Here is a 15994-nt window from a genome sequence, read left to right on the forward strand (position 1 = left end):
AAAAAAAAAAAAGAAGTAGAGGAGACAGGACCTTCACAAGACACCAATTAGAGCCCGGGAAAGGTTTGCTGAGATTGAAGCATCACCCAAGAACCACACATGGACTGGACCTAGACCCCCTACAAAGATGTAACTGATGGGCAGCCCAGGTTTCATGTGGGTCCTCAGGTAAGGAGAGCAGAGGCTTTCTCTGGCAAACATGGACTCTGTTGTCAGCTTTTTGATCACTTTCTCCTGGTGGGACAATCTTGCCAGGCCACAGGGGAACAGGGGAAGAGAATGTGCTCAGCTGTGATGCAACTTGATGAGCTGGCATGGAAGTGGGGCTCCCCTTTTTTCTGAGGGATAGGGGAGGTGGGTGGAGAAAAGTGATGAAGGGTGGGACTGGGAGGTGAGAAGGAATGGGGCTCTGACCAGGATGTAAAGTGAATAAATAAATTAACTAATTAAAATATAAAAATAAATAAATAATCATGCCCATAAAAAAATTTAACTTTAAAAGCCAGGGTAATCTGGGACCTAGCTAAGGGAAGCTTATGTTTGCTTCCATTAATTATGAAGCTCCTGAGAGTAATGTTCCTGTACTCAGGGTGCTGCAAAACGCAGGTGCCTAAACATCGGCTATCGCATAGCGTAGGAGGGCAGTTAAGAGGAGAAAAGCCTTTGAAAGGAAAAGGGGCTTCTTCTATTGCGCAGCCCCCATGGTAACTGCAATCGCTGATGAAGCAACCCCCGTGGGAGACCAGGATGACAGGAATGGTCATAAACAAGAATGAACTGGTTCAGAGTCCTCCCCACTTGGGAAAATGCAGATCTAGTCAAGTTCAGTCAGAGTAGGGGCTTTAGCTAACCAGCTAAGAACTGTTTGTTGGGGGCAGGAGCTCAAGCTTGTCTGGTTTGGCTCTTGTCTGATCTCTTTCCTACACAGAAGCGTCTTCTGCTCTTCTTAGTGCTCCTCAGCTATAGAGCTTGGCATTATCAAGCAATTGTCATAACAGTACTTAGAGGGTGTCTGTGAGAATCCAGCATAGTCTTATGGGATCCCTTTATGTATAAATCAGATGCCATCCTGACTGACGGTTTATGCAATCATGTCTTTAATAGTGAGGGGCTCTCTGAGGCAAGGCCATTTTCTTTTTTTCTTTTTTTTTTTTTTTTTTTTTTTTTTTTTTTTTTTTTTTTTTTTTCTTTCTTTCTTTCTTTTTGTATTCTATGTACTTAGTTTTAGGACTTAAGCTCTAAATATTTGCTAAGTCATAGCGAATCATATATCTCACCCTGAAATTTTAAGTGAGCAAGAAACTATGAAATCTTAGCAAGTGTTTTTTTAATGTTTAAAATTTTTTTGAAATTATCAGATAATAACATTATTTCTCCTTTCTCTTTCATCCCCCCAAACACTGCAATGTGTTCCCCAACTCTCTTTCAAGTTGGTGGCCCCTTTGTCCACCAGTGTAGACCCTCAAATCCTAAGACATGGTAGCTTTTTTTTTTTTTTTTACTTGAAAGGAGAGATTTCTTTTCTAGTCTTGACAAAGAATCCTAAAGCTACTTCTGGCTACACTCTGGTCTCAGTTGTAAATTGTACTTAACACCAACTTTAGCCTCCTCAAACCCTAACAGATAATGTCATCTTTTGTAATTAATTAGACCATTCAATGGTCGAAAAAATTACAAAATTATTTTAAAACAACCGTTGGTGTCACGTCTTAAGTTGCTTGGCTATGTCTAATATGACTGATATTGCTCTGCTTATTTTTCCTTATTAAATGAATGTCAGTGACATCTACAAAAAGAAGAAGACAAATATTGTCTCTTTTAACATGCAAGTCGAGAGACTTGCCTATGAGTATTAAAGATGCTATTTTGGTGACTCAGAGTCAGTGCAGAGTTAGTTTTTTTTTTTTTAAGTCAGGCCACGGTAGGCAAGGTCCCATAAGCTAGGAAATGAGTTAGAAGGAAAAGACTAGGAGAAGACCAAGAGACTATGACAAGAGGCGCAACAATGGATACTTCGATATGTCATACGACTTGAAATGATTGTCAACTGGACAAGAGAGTTGCTTCTTTTTATTAGTACATCCAAACAGCAGCAGAAAAAGAAAACAACCTTCATTTGCTTCTTACTGAGATTTATTGTTTTTAATAATGCCACTTTTTCAGAAGAATAGTCATGTGCTCACTTAGACAGGCTGACGAAGTGAATACTCATATGTAATACAAAATACCTTTCAGGTTGTAAGTTAAGACATAGATAGTGCAGGGACAGGTCAATCAAATGCCCATAGCAGACAGCAAACCCAAGCCTCCTTTTCCCATCACCTGGCTCTCATTTTGCACCAAAGAACCCACAATGGAAAGCTGGCAAAACACAGAACACAGATGGCTACCGACTGACATGAAAAGTAAATTTTATTAAACATGTTTACATACATGAATGGGAAGTTCATTTAAAAGCACAGGGGAGTGTTAAGACAAGTGTCAAAATAGAAAGATACTACCCAATTAGAATCAGTTGATATTTGGCCACTAAGACAGAACAGAATCTAGTAGAAGTGCACCAATTGCTTCCGTTCTTCCTGCACAGCATGGTGAGTGGTGGTCAATCTGTGCCCTGTGGAATGGTGGGCAGGTAATTCTGACATGGGTAAATAATAATAATAAAGAATTCACTTGGTGCAGGCAGTATGTCTATGGAATAAAATCTAGTGTGTACACAGTGTCTACATGTGTTACAGCCCCACAGGAGGAATCTACACCAAAATATTTATTAGAAGGAATTTGGTCCGTACTACATCACGTTTTTCCAGAGGGTAAAAAATAAAGTCCATCTATAGACATTTCATCCCAGACCCACATACTGAGTCTGGCTAAAACCTGCAAAATGTCTATAACAAAATGGATGGCTTAGATTTCTTGGTTATTTCAGTATAGTAATTAACGAGCAAACTGTACAAGTACATGCAACATACAAGCTGGCCTACGTGGAGCTAACATACATTATTAAATAACCTTTTGTCTCTTTGCTTTTTTTTCTTTCTTTTTCATAGGTTTTTTATACAAAATGTGCATGCAGCTTTGAACAGCTCCAAGTCATGCTGCTCTAACTGTGAAATCACAAAAGTTGAACTCGTAAAAGGAGGGAGAGCATATGGATGCAGCTACAGGGCCAGGTACCCGCAGCACATACACAGAAAGTCACAAGGAAATCCAAGGCCAAAAAGACCCAAATCAAGAATATGCAAATTGGAATTTGACTGTATTCTTTTTCTTTCCCCAAAGATATGTGCATTAAAAAAATCAAGCTTTGTGCTTGCATTGACCTTAAAGAAATGTAAACTAAAACCCAATAAAACATCAGTGTAGTGCAGAGTATATTAACCGGAATTTCCAGTGCAATATTGAACAGCTCACACCATGCTCTGTCCAGGGCAGATGGGAGAGTCTACACTGTGGCATGGCTGAGCTTAAACCGTCTTAAGCTCAAATCCACTATTAGCCACCATTTTGGGAAACTGAAAATATTGTTTATACACATGAGCAGTTTTTTTCTTTTGTTATCAGGAAATAAAAGAATCTCAAAAAGGGTTTCCAAAGCACTATTGTTGGTTAGCCTTCATCCCCATCCAAAGCACTATTGTTGGTTAGCCTTCATCCCCATCCAAAGCACTATTGTTGGTTAGCCTTCATCCCCATCCAAAGCACTGTTGTTGGTTAGCCTTCATCCCCATCCAAAGCACTGTTGTTGGTTAGCCTTCATCCCCATCCAAAGCACTATTGTTGGTTAGCCTTCATCCCCATCCAAAGCACTATTGTTGGTTAGCCTTAATCCCCATCCAAAGCACTATTGTGGTTAGCCTTCATCCCCAGCATTCGTAGCAGATCGACTTGGAAGTCTTCCATGCCAAACAATGGAAAACATAAACAAATTATCTGGAATGCACACAGATATGCTCTTTACTGTAAAAAAAAATGATCCTTTGACTATTAGTTTGGAAGGTGAATTTTTTTGGGGGGGTAGGGAGGTTGCACATACAAGACTTGGAAGAACTGTGAACTGGCCGTCAGTGATACCCTCCCTGGCTTCACCACGCCCAGCTTTGAAAAACTTTGGGGAAAATGCTACAGAGACTGCTTCAGCCCTTTTTGGTGCTTTTGGAAAAAGAAAGGAAGGGTCTCTGTTAATACCACTAATCCTGATATGACAAAGCAAAGGAAAACAAAGACCAAAAAAAAAAAAAAACCCGAAACACTAGTGGAAAAAACAAATGAAGACAGAGAAACAGACAACGAAAGAAATAGCAAACAGTACACAGGTAACTAAAGCACAGAGAAGAACTAAACAACCTCAAACACTAGGGAAATAACACTGCTTGTGGTCTGTGCAGAAATCTGTGAAGTACACCTTTTCACAGAGTGAGAGTTTCCAGTTTGTTCAATTTGGTGTGTGTGTGTGTGTGTGTGTGTGTGTGTGTGTGTGTGTGTGTGTGTAGTTGATGTCTCATCTTTTTCTATCTGCAAGAAGTGTCAGTGACTCTCACTAGCATGTCGATACTTACTGCAATTTGATAGACTGCCTTGTTCTGTCAGTATGAAGCCATGTTTTAAACAACAATTGGGACACATTATCGAAGAAACTACTACAGGCAAAACACAAGTTGATTGTCTGTCTCCAACAATGCTCTTGATCATGAAATATCTGGTTCTGATAATTATCCTGAAGTGTAGAGTTTGGCTGGAAGGCTAGGAGTTGACTATGACCGGATGCAGGGAGGCCCAGTGGAACTTTCCAGAGATGATTGGGAAGCTCGCCTGGTCAGGGGAGTGAGTGTGGGATCTACCAGTGATGACGGAGGGAACAATTTATACCATCCAATCACCATGCTGGACAGATCAAGTTCTTCCAACAAGATTTGAGCCACGCCCATAAAGCATTTGTGGTCCATTCTTCCATAGTCACCCCAGACAATCACCTGCAGACAGAGAAACACAATGTGATTTGATCTTCCTTTTTCCACATGTGAGGGGATCAAATCTCCCATTCTGTCAAAATGTGGAGTAGGAAAAGGTTAAGAAACACGAATATCTAAGAGCAAGCATGCAAACATATCAAGTAATGCTCAATCAATTATCATCATTTTTGTCACGGTATTGATCTGTCTGTGTATCTGTCATCTATTATATCTACAATCATATCTATATATTTATATAAATCAGAATTGATCTTCTGTCTGTGACTTTTTTATAATAAACAATGGTGAAGCTGTAGACATACAAAAATTAAAACCTTTAAATCTAGGAGGGCAAAAGAGAAATCAGACTAAGGGTGCAATGAAGTACATTTCCAATGGCTTCTGCAAGCAAAGTGAGAATACACACACACACACACACACACACACACACACACACACACACACACACACACACACTTCTTTTAAATTATAGAATTGTTAGGGAAGGAGAAGATGGAGAAATAATTGAAGGCGGTGTCTCCTGAGGATTTGCTTGACAGCTGGATTTACTCAGGCGAATAGTGAGCAAGAGAGCTCACAGACACTTACTACTATAAACTACACTGGTGTCAGAAGAGCCTTCCATCACACATATTCTTGGCGTCTGTGTACTAATCCTGGGGTCATCTACAAAGGTTTAGTACTGAACCATTCACATGCTTTGCACACCTAAGGGTGTGAACCCTACTTTCTCAATGTACTATTACCCTGACAACTTAATGAATTTCTGTGACCCTAAAATATAATTATTTTTTTACCATAGAAACAATGATGTTCAGGGCACAAAGTCACTAGAAACTTTGAGAGAAATACACATGGAAATATCTAACATAATCAAGCTAAGTGCTGGTCTCTATTTTCTTTCTTCTGCGTTGTAGTTCATGTCTGATATTAAGTAATGATCAATCAGTATTGTTAGCATTTTTTGCCATGGTATGTATGTATGTATGTATGTATGTATGTATGTGTGTGTGTGTATGTATGTATGTATGTATGTATGTATGTGTATGTGTGTATGTATGTATGTATGTATGTGTATGTGTGTATGTGTGTATGTATGTATGTGTATGTGTGTATGTATGTATGTGTGTATGTATGTATGTGTATGTATGTGTATGTATGTATGTATGTATGTCTGTCTGTTGTGTATGTTGTATGTCTGTGTGTGTATATGTGTCTGTGTACTGCTGGTCTGTATGTCTCTGTCTGTATGTGTCTGTGTGTGTTATCGTGTATGTTGTCTGTCTGTATGTCTGTCTGTCTGTCTGTTCTCATCCTACTCTCTCTCCTCTTCCTCCCACCCGTGTTCCCCTTCTCTGCCTCTCATCTCCTTTATCTTCCCTCCCGCTCCCCGGATGCGCACCCTCTTCCCCCGGTTCCTGTTTGGAGAGGACAGACACAAGGAGGGAAAGAGAAAGATGTTGATTTTTATTTTCCACTGCACACATCAGATATTGTTAACACCATACATACTCTATTATAAATTGACCATTTTCTATCTTTTTTTTCTCGAGGGCATTAATAAGCTAGGCTTTACAGAGTTGATTTTCTTATACTCTCCATATCTTTAATTGGGCTGATAGCTATTGCCATGTGATTAGCCAAGCAAACTCTTACTGACCTGAAGAACTTTACCCTGTGGACTTTCATCAAAAACCAGGGACTGTTGATACAAGGGATCCAGAGTTTTTCGTGCGATTCTTGTCTTCTTTTTGGCAATGCAGGCTCCATTTTCCAAAAGATACACTTTGACGTAGGGGGCTAAACAAAGACGGGTAGACATGGAAGAAAGCATTGTTCCGATTCTATTTTTATTAGTTGATGCCTTATTGGGGAATGGGAGATTCTTATTAGATGTATCCGAAACCTTTTTGTACATTCCCATCATGCTAAAGGCTCTGCTCCTTACGCTCCATACATACACCACCACTATTGTGTCTTTCCTCATATCAAGTAAATGCCCACACGTTGGTCTTGGCTCATTTATTTGAGTCAGAACTGGCATAACAGTGGAGATAAACATCTTAAGCCTCATGCTTTCTTTTGTGGTTTTAAGGATGCAGAAAAAATATTTAACACAATAAGAGGCTATAATTATTTTAAGGAATGACAGCATTTCCCTAGTACTTTTCAACAGAATAATTATGTGAAGAAAACCCAGATCCATTTTTATAAAATCAACAATCACAGAAAATTCTTTTTAATCAGTCAAATGATGCAAAATCAAGCTTGTAAGATTCGAATGCATTCTTTTCTCACACTTCTTTCTAAGATCAAACATAAACCTAAAGGTATACAATTTCCAATATTTTCCATATATGTAAGTCTTGCTCAGTGTCTGGAGAGATGGCTCAACAGTTACGAGCACATACTCTTGCAGAAGACCTGGAATCAGTTCCTAGCACTCACATGGCAGCTCACAGCAGCCTGTTATTCATATTCCAGGAAATCCAATGGCCTCTGCTGGCCCCTATGAGTTCTGCATGAACGTATATATGCACAGATAAATCGTTATACACACAACAGTTAAACTAAATACACCTTCAGTGCTACTTTTCCTTACCGGGTGTAGACTTGGAGCCAGGTTTTTGTGTAAGGCTCCGGGCTCTGATAACCTCAACCTCCAACTGACCCTTCTTATCCTCCATCCCAATTTGGATATCACCTGTACGTGGAGACAAAACAAAAATGTCAGCTTCTGCTCAAGTCATGAGAAGAGGAAAAGGTGGAGGAATTCTGACAGATGCTGCACTGCCGTCCCCATGATGGTAGAGGATTGCTGACATGCACACTCCTTTCAACTCCACATTTCTTCTCAGGTTACAAATTAATTTTCTAATGTATTTTTCATTTCTCCCACCTTTATTTTCTATAGCATTTAGCTAATTTTGTGTGTGTGTGCATGCGCCTATGTCTCTATAGGTGTGTGCACTTCTGATGTCAGGGATCAAATTCAGGTCTTTGTCATTGCATTCTGCCTTGTTTCAGACAGTGTCTTTCCTTTGCCACTGTGTCCTGACTCAGGTTCCTATTTCACATCTGGAGCAATAGGATGACAGATTTGTCATTCAGCTGAGCTTATGTCAGGTTTGGGGGATTCACACTTGGGTCCTTATACTTTCATGGCTATTGCTTTACCCATGTAGCCATCTCCCCAACTCAACTTCCTTTGTTTGGCATTCTATAGCTATCCATTAGTGTTGACATGCAGTCTAACTTTTAAAAATATTTACCATATTTTTTGGACCATAAGACGCACTTTCCCCCGCAAAAGTGGGGTGGGGGGGTTGGAATTATGGGTTAAGAGGCAAACTGTTGTTGGAATGTATTGTATGATAGACGAATCTATTTTTTTAAAAATCTTTCAGTTTGGGAATCTTCTTAATGATTGCATTTCAAAATGTGGCTTCTACCATTCACTCTCTTCCCTTGTTCTGTAGCAATGGTTATACATATATCAGAACCGTTTTAATTCCATTTCCTTACATTCCGGTTTATACTTTTCATTTTTCTGTTTCTGAAATTGATTCTGAATACCATCTTATGGCTTATCTTTTAGTCAATCAATTTTCTCCCTAGCTTTCCCTAATTAGGCATCCACTTCTTATGGTAATTACATTTCTCAGTTCCAGAAAACTCAGTTTTTTCCATAACTTTTCATTATTTATTATACTTCACAGTCTTATCCTTTTAGCTCTTTGAGCCACATAATCTTTTAAAGATTTATTTTTATTTTATATACGTGTGTCTCCATGTGCGCATGCCATGTGTGGAGTGTCTGTGAGATCATAAGAAGGTGTTGGATCCCCTAGAACTATCATTAGACTCACTTGGCATGGGTGCTGAGAACTAGGGTCTTTTGGGAGAGCAGCAGCAAGTGCTCTTAACCTCTGACATCTCTAATTTCCTTCAGTCTAACTATTAACTTTAATGTGTGTACTCAGTTTGAGTTGGTTTCTATTTTCTGCTGCTTTTGCATTTAAGATAAATCTTTCCTTTTTCTTATTCTCCCTGTTTATCTGTGCTTGGTATCTGGTGACTGTATTTAGAATATTGTTTTTAGAAAAAGATGTTAATGTGTCTTCCATTTTTTTCCAGAAATGATTTAATTTTCCTTCTATAAACTGATATACCCCTTTGAACTGTGTGCACTCCATTTCTGATCACTTTAATGAATAAGTTAGGTGGCTGTAATTGCCAATCCTAGAGATCCCTCTGTTTACATCCATGTGACCTATATTTTCAGAGTAGAGACAGACCATTTAATCTGAAAAATGAACAAGGGTGGGTGACTAGAATGACTCAGATTTTTAACCTCCAATTTTTGTAAGAAAAATAATTCCACCAGTAGAAGAGAAACCCCAAATAAAGGCTCCCTGGTGGCATCTGTCCTCTGTCAGAAACTGGAAACTGTCCTTCAGGTAGACAGTTAGCTATGGGTTTGACGAGAATCCTAGCTCATCTACAATGAAGCCCCATAGCCATCCTCCTTCCAAGCAATTACTGTTGATCTTGTTCTTTAGGCTTGTGTCTTGTGAATCTTAAGATAGAGCGGTGTTGTGTTCCTTCAATGTCATTTATGCTTTATGTTTGAGAATAGTAACTTGTTTTTCATTTGTAATACTACTGTGCAATTTTAAATGACCATGTCAACCATCAGACTGCAGAATAATAATCCTTACCCATGGCAGGGGTGGCGAGGGTTTGACGGCCAACAAGCTGGGCTGGCCCTAATCCATCAAGAAAATCACTGAACTGACTGTCTGGTCCTACGCGAACTCCAGGAAATATTAAGCTACAGGGAACAAATAAGAACAAAACAAAATTAGACTTCTCTTCTTGCTAGTTTCTTGTTGTTCTGGTCAGCAGACAGATTCCCCGGTTGATAGTTTGTTTACTCTTCATTCATGTTACCTATGAAAGAAGCATAGGAAGAGCAATACTAATTGAGCAGAGGTTTATAACGGACTTGGCGCCCTGAGGCTCCATTCAGGAGGACCCGTTATAAGTTTTTACTATGTCAATTGCTGAAGATATTTATAATTTAATATCATTAACTTTACATGTTTATTCATGAACATTTTTAAAAGCTTCTAATATATTTAATGAGTATTATAGGACAGTACAACATATTTCATGTCTTCATTTTTGAAATTTTATATTTATTATTGTTTAGTGTGTGTGCATATGTGTGATACAAGGTGTTTGTGTGTGTGTGTGTGTGTGTGTGTGTGTGTGTGAAGTCATGCAAATCCAATGGCTGCATATAGAGGTTAGAGGACAACCTTGAGGAACCAGTTTTCTCACTTCATCTTTATGTCAGCGTCAAGCCCGGGTCATCAGACACATTCCTTAACTATGAAGTTATCTTGTAGACCATAACTTATTCAGAGTTGGATTGTTTTTAAGGCAGCAAGAATGGCTGGATGACAAACGTGTAGGTGGTTTGCTATCGAAACCCACCAAACATGTATAGTGGTTACTTAGAAGCATTCCCTCTGAAAAAGTCCAGTCTTAACCCAAAAGTTTCTAACTATAGAAAAATACAGATTTGGATAAGTAACTACACAAATTAGTAATAGTTCTCATAAATAAGAAAAGTGTCTTTATACTTTCAGAATCAACCCATTTTATACTTAAAAAAAAAAAAACCCTTTACTTAGAAAAATGAGGTAGTACCTGCTGTTTTTCCCCATCTGAGGAAAAAATGAATTAGTTGTATTTTAAAGACAGAAAACTGTAAGTTGCTTGTGTGTAAAACATGTCAGGCTTATAGCATCATACAGCTCAGAACCGTTTGGAGAGAAACTGAGATATCAGAAATCAGTTTCTCGCTGCTAAATTTTCATTTAGGTTCTGGTGGCAGAGCTAGGCCGTATGCTTGCCATATGAAAGACTTCATTGAATGTGGCATTTCTCTACTATCTGTTCAGTGAAGGACCTCACTTTATTCCCTTGACAGACAGGAACAGGTGCAGGGATATGTCCGCAGGTGTTTACAGGATATCAGGTTGGTTTGAAACAGGTGGGGACGCTTCTGGTTAAATGAATAAGCAACACAGTAGGAAGTCCTGAACAGTCCATATTTTTAAGCCACATGCTGCAAGATGCCACTTACTTTCCCTCCGAGCTGTAACTGTTGATGCTGCCATCCGTGGACTCCCGGCTTGGCTGCCTCACCATCTTTCGCATTTCAGCTGCCATCCCCGTTTCTGTACTCCTCTGGATGGTACTTTTTAACTTCTTGTGGCCCGACTCTGATGAGAGAGAAGAGAAACAAGAACCAAATTTCTTTTAGCCGTTTTTCCCTTTTCTTTTCTTGTCCTGAATTGCAATTGGCTCTGCAAAAGCAATAGTTACTTTTCATTAACATTAAATGTTTAATAAAAACAGCCATGGCTGAAGAGAATAATCTGATTTATTAAATCTCTTCCTGAAGAGTACTATCACTGAGAGGGTAAGCAATAGGTAAGACAGGCCGCACACAGCTCCACAGATGACCTGATAGTCTGTGAACAGAAGTGACTATTGTAGATCCGTTATGGCAACTGCACTGAAACGAATCCCGCCTCTGGCACTGAACTGTTACCTGGGAAAGGATCCTGAGAAAATTAACAGGTTCCGCCTAATCTGAAGCAACCCAACTGTGTGGAAGCAGACTAAAAGGAAGGGACTATCTCCTACAAAAGCGAGCAGACATCTCAGAAGGAAGAACCCTACAGCACTGGCGCTTCTGGTTATCATCAACAGTCATATAAAGGAACAGTAGGTCTTTAGTTTCTTTGATGACTTTTACAGTGCCTCAATTTACACTATTTTAAACTGGGATGGAGTACCGGCCACCTAGTTAGGTAGAGCAGGTCTAAGTTACCTTTATTCTACGGGAGCACAACTGTCTCTGACCTTCTGATTCAGCTATAGGAACCACCTGACATTTTGGGAGTGAGATGGGTATCCATCTGTACTTTAGGCTAGCTCATCATTTTCATTTCACCTTTTCTTTAAGATAAAGTCTTGCTACGTGGATTTGGTTTTTTGTTTTTGTTTTTTTGTTTTGTTTTGGTTTGGTTTGGTTTTTTTGTGGCTCCAGCCATCTTTGAGCTCCCATCTTTCCTGCCTCAGCCACCACGTGCAGGAATTATAAGTATGTGCTACTATGCTGGACTCATTTCAGTTGTTTACAAACCATAAACATAAAAAACATTGACTTGATTGTTCGTATGATCACGATCAATGCCAACAGGTAAGACAAACTCTTAAACTTTTTTTTCATAGACATGTTACATGTGCATTTGCTTTTTTGTGTTGTATCATTTAAGACACATTAGAAATCTGTAAGTAATTCCTGTGTATAAAATATGCACATACATTAAAATTTTCATTTCCTATTATCTTTCACAAGTGCAGGTACCGTCTTAAATATGTCATATAAGAGGTTTTACCCTCTCCTTTTGTTCACTTTATCTCTTTTTAAATTGTATAACCAAACACATAATAGACTTGATTCTCTACATATTCTTATAGATGTTTTGATAGGCTTATTACATTTTTACTGTTTCACTTCTTTATTGCTATTTTTATAAAGTCAATGCATATATTTTCCAAATTTTTAAATATTACAGAAATAGCATTGAAAAGAGTCTTTACTGCCTTATTTTACTTTAATATTATTCTTTTCTCGTGCTAAAAATCTTCTATCTACTTGTTGTTGTTTTGCAGCTAAATCAATATCTAGGAGTGAGGATGCCATGTGAGTGCTGTTTAGTGCCATCCCTCTCATCTAGAAGGGCTCCTTGAAACTCAGCAATTCAGCAATGGGACATTATAAACTCTAGTCTACAACTTTCTCATTCCATTCAAGATAACATACTAAAACGATGCCGCCATTAGATAGCAACGAAGATTCCAAACTAAACCACATCTTATGAGCATTCCAGTAATTACAGGGAATTTTTTATAGAATAAGTTCCTAGAAAATGCAATGCTAGCGATCTTCATTGTGACTTCTAAATTGTCCATAAAAAAAAAAAAGAATGTGCTTCCAATACTCATATAGATGTCCCAGTTTCCTACCTGAAAATCAGAAGTTCTTTTCTTTCCCTTTAGGTCTCTGGTCTTTCCCGTGTGACTTGTTTTTCTAGAATATGCATACTTACTGAGGGCAAGAACTTCATTCATGGTACTGAAAATGCTGCTGGTATTTATATATGCTATGCCGACTGCTTTGGTGGAATTCATTCAGAAAATCAGTGTGTTCTTAGAACATCTTTCATTCATATGTACTTATTGGGTAGATTCAAATTTAGAGATAGGAGAAATCCATTGTTATACAAGTTGAATAGTCTAACCTAAAAAAATCAAAACCATCACTACCTCAAAAGTCCCAAATTTCTTGGGTTACGAGATTATGTCACAAGAAAAATAATCCTCCTGTGGTAGTTTGTAATCAAAGTATATGTGGAGTTAAAAGCTTCTGGGGTAGGGAAAATCCTCTTTCTTTAAGGATGTGGCCCCTGGTATGTTAACCATTCTCCAGATGATAGCCCACACTGTGAGCATATGAGCAGCAAGAAGGACAGTGGGCTAAAAAAAACCAAAACACACACACACACACACACACACACACACACACACACACACACACACACACACACATATATACACACACACACACATACATACACACACACACATACACACACACACATACACACACACATACATACAAACACACACATACACACACACACATACACACACACACATACATACATACACACACATACACATACATACATACACACACACACACACACACACAGATACACACACACAAAACACAAAAACAGAGAAAGCATGAAGTTGAAGAGGAGGGAGGAAAATACCAGAGTGGAGTACCAATTCATAATCAAAAGAGTTTTGCCGGGTCGCTGTAAATGGTGAGACTGTTAGGAGGATCAGTGATGAGAAGTATTGAGCTAGTACGATTTTCATTTGCTATTTCATCCACCCTTCACTCCAGTAATTCCTTCTTAAGAACTTCTTATGGTCACACTCAATTCTAGGCTCTAGCGACATAAAAAAAATGTTCTGCTACCATGAAGACTACATTGTATTTTGTGTACATAGGGAAAATAATTAAGACACATTATTGGTGGCAGTAGGAGCTATGATTTAAACCCTGGGCAGAGTAAGAACAGATAGTGATGGCCGAACAGCAATGGTTTCATTTGAAAAGCCAAGAGGGAAAGCGGAAGTTCCATACAGTAAGGTAGGTCCTGGTACCAGCAGTAAGGATGTTGAACACACTGGTGGCTGGTGACACAACGATGGTTGTTCTTTCAGTAGCTCACAGGTCCTTGAGCTCCTCTTTCGGTTTTCTGATGATGTTGACTTTGTCCCAGAGACTCTGTTGCCACAGATCTCAGGACTCCTGTGGGTGTCTGGCTATCCAGATGACTAGCCAAGCCTGATTTTTTTTCCACACAACTCCTAAACACAGGTTCAAACAATTTAGACATCTAACATTTGTTGCATATTTAACATTTATTGCATATTTGCTTGATGAATGTAAAGAAAGTCTTCAGAAATAAATAACTTTTATTAATTATTCTTTCACTGGCAAATGGTGTGTGTGTGTGTGTGTGTGTGACCTAAGTGCTCTGCCCACTGAGGTCAGAGGAAGGAATTAGATTCCTGTGAACTGGATTTGTAGGCAGTTGTGTGGCTACAGGCACTCAGAGTTCAACTCATGTCATGTCTTCTAAGAGACAAGTATGAAATCCTAACTTATGAACCATACTCCCATCCTAACTTGTTTCTGCCTTTAAACTCAGATATTAATTTTTCTAAAAGCAGAGTAAACCTACAGAGTATTTCTAGGACAATTTCAAACTCAAAAGTTTTCAGATTGTATATGTTATAGACTCTGGAAAAAAGAAAGAAAAATACATTTGAGGAGTAAGCTATTTAAGCTTTTATATCCACCCAGCCCTGTAAACTTGAATAATACTTTTATAATTTCTAAACTTTACTTATTTATTTAGGTGGGAGCTGCCCAAAGAACTGACACCCACCTGTTGCTTTATTTATATTAATGTCACTGAAAAGAATGCCATTAGCCTGAGCCTTAGAAAGGCCTGGAGGGAAGCTAAATAAACAGTTCCAGCTTTGAATCTGCTTTGTTTAGATTCATAAGGACTTAATATTAATTTAGGATGGAAGAGTTGGAGGGATTATTGTCTTATGTGCATGGAGGTCATAAATATGGAGAAAGAGAATTCATGCAACACAGCAGATTTGGCCATGAACCCAGAGAGAAAGCTTTGCCATAACAGGGCACATATTCTAGAAGTCACAGTAACTTGTTCAAATCTGTTAGGTTAGCAGAAAATGTATGATTAGAAGCCTAGGTTTTAGGGTCTCAGTATTGTGATCATTCAGACACACTGTAGTTTAGGAAACCATAAAGTCTGGTCTAACGTGCTTAGCAAATAGAAAATGGTTTTGCCACAAGTATTTTCATGCTTACGCTCACACATTTGTTTACAAATCCATTTGTGAAAGTTTTCAAATCTCAATTTTCACGGCCATACATACATTACAATTTCTGCACTTATAACATCCATATACTTCACTTTTCTATCAGTACAATCTACTAGATATAAGAAAGGTTAGGACGTGCTGTTCACGGAGAAGATCATATTACTTGTCACGCTTACCATCTAATGAAGAATTATGCACCTTACAAAGTCATGTAGTCAAATTATCAAATTACGACATGAAAACACTCTTTTGAAAATGCTGCCTTAAGAATTTTACAATCATAAAGGTTAGAAATCAGTGCACTTTCTACAAATCATATACTCATGAAAAATTAGTCAAATCGGTAATGCTTCAAGTAACATTTTACTCAGGCTACTGACAAGCAGACATTCTACCAAAGAACTTTTCAAAAGATGTCATATTGGTACTTGAACTCT

The 15994-nt window shown here is 38.5% G+C and overlaps 1 protein-coding gene across 19 annotated transcripts in view; it reads right to left on the reverse strand.

The window, feature by feature from the left end:
* Positions 1 to 4272: 4272 nt before the first annotated feature.
* The window catches only part of Rims1 (regulating synaptic membrane exocytosis 1), a 479929-nt gene continuing 468207 nt past the window's right edge, over positions 4273 to 15994 (reverse strand). For all 19 annotated transcript variants that reach the window (XM_051152982.1, XM_051152985.1, XM_051152984.1 and 16 more), the window contains 5 exons: positions 11131 to 11269; positions 9695 to 9807; positions 7576 to 7677; positions 6634 to 6773; positions 4273 to 4973 (listed from right to left, as the gene is read on the reverse strand). In XM_051152982.1, coding sequence (XP_051008939.1) covers positions 4755 to 4973; positions 6634 to 6773; positions 7576 to 7677; positions 9695 to 9807; positions 11131 to 11269 — 713 coding nt within the window. In that variant the 3' untranslated portion in view covers positions 4273 to 4754. The remainder of the gene's footprint in view (positions 4974 to 6633; positions 6774 to 7575; positions 7678 to 9694; positions 9808 to 11130; positions 11270 to 15994) is intronic.

Source organism: Acomys russatus, chromosome 11 (assembly GCF_903995435.1).
Source record: "Acomys russatus chromosome 11, mAcoRus1.1, whole genome shotgun sequence".
In the NCBI taxonomy this organism is placed as follows: domain Eukaryota; kingdom Metazoa; phylum Chordata; class Mammalia; order Rodentia; family Muridae; genus Acomys; species Acomys russatus.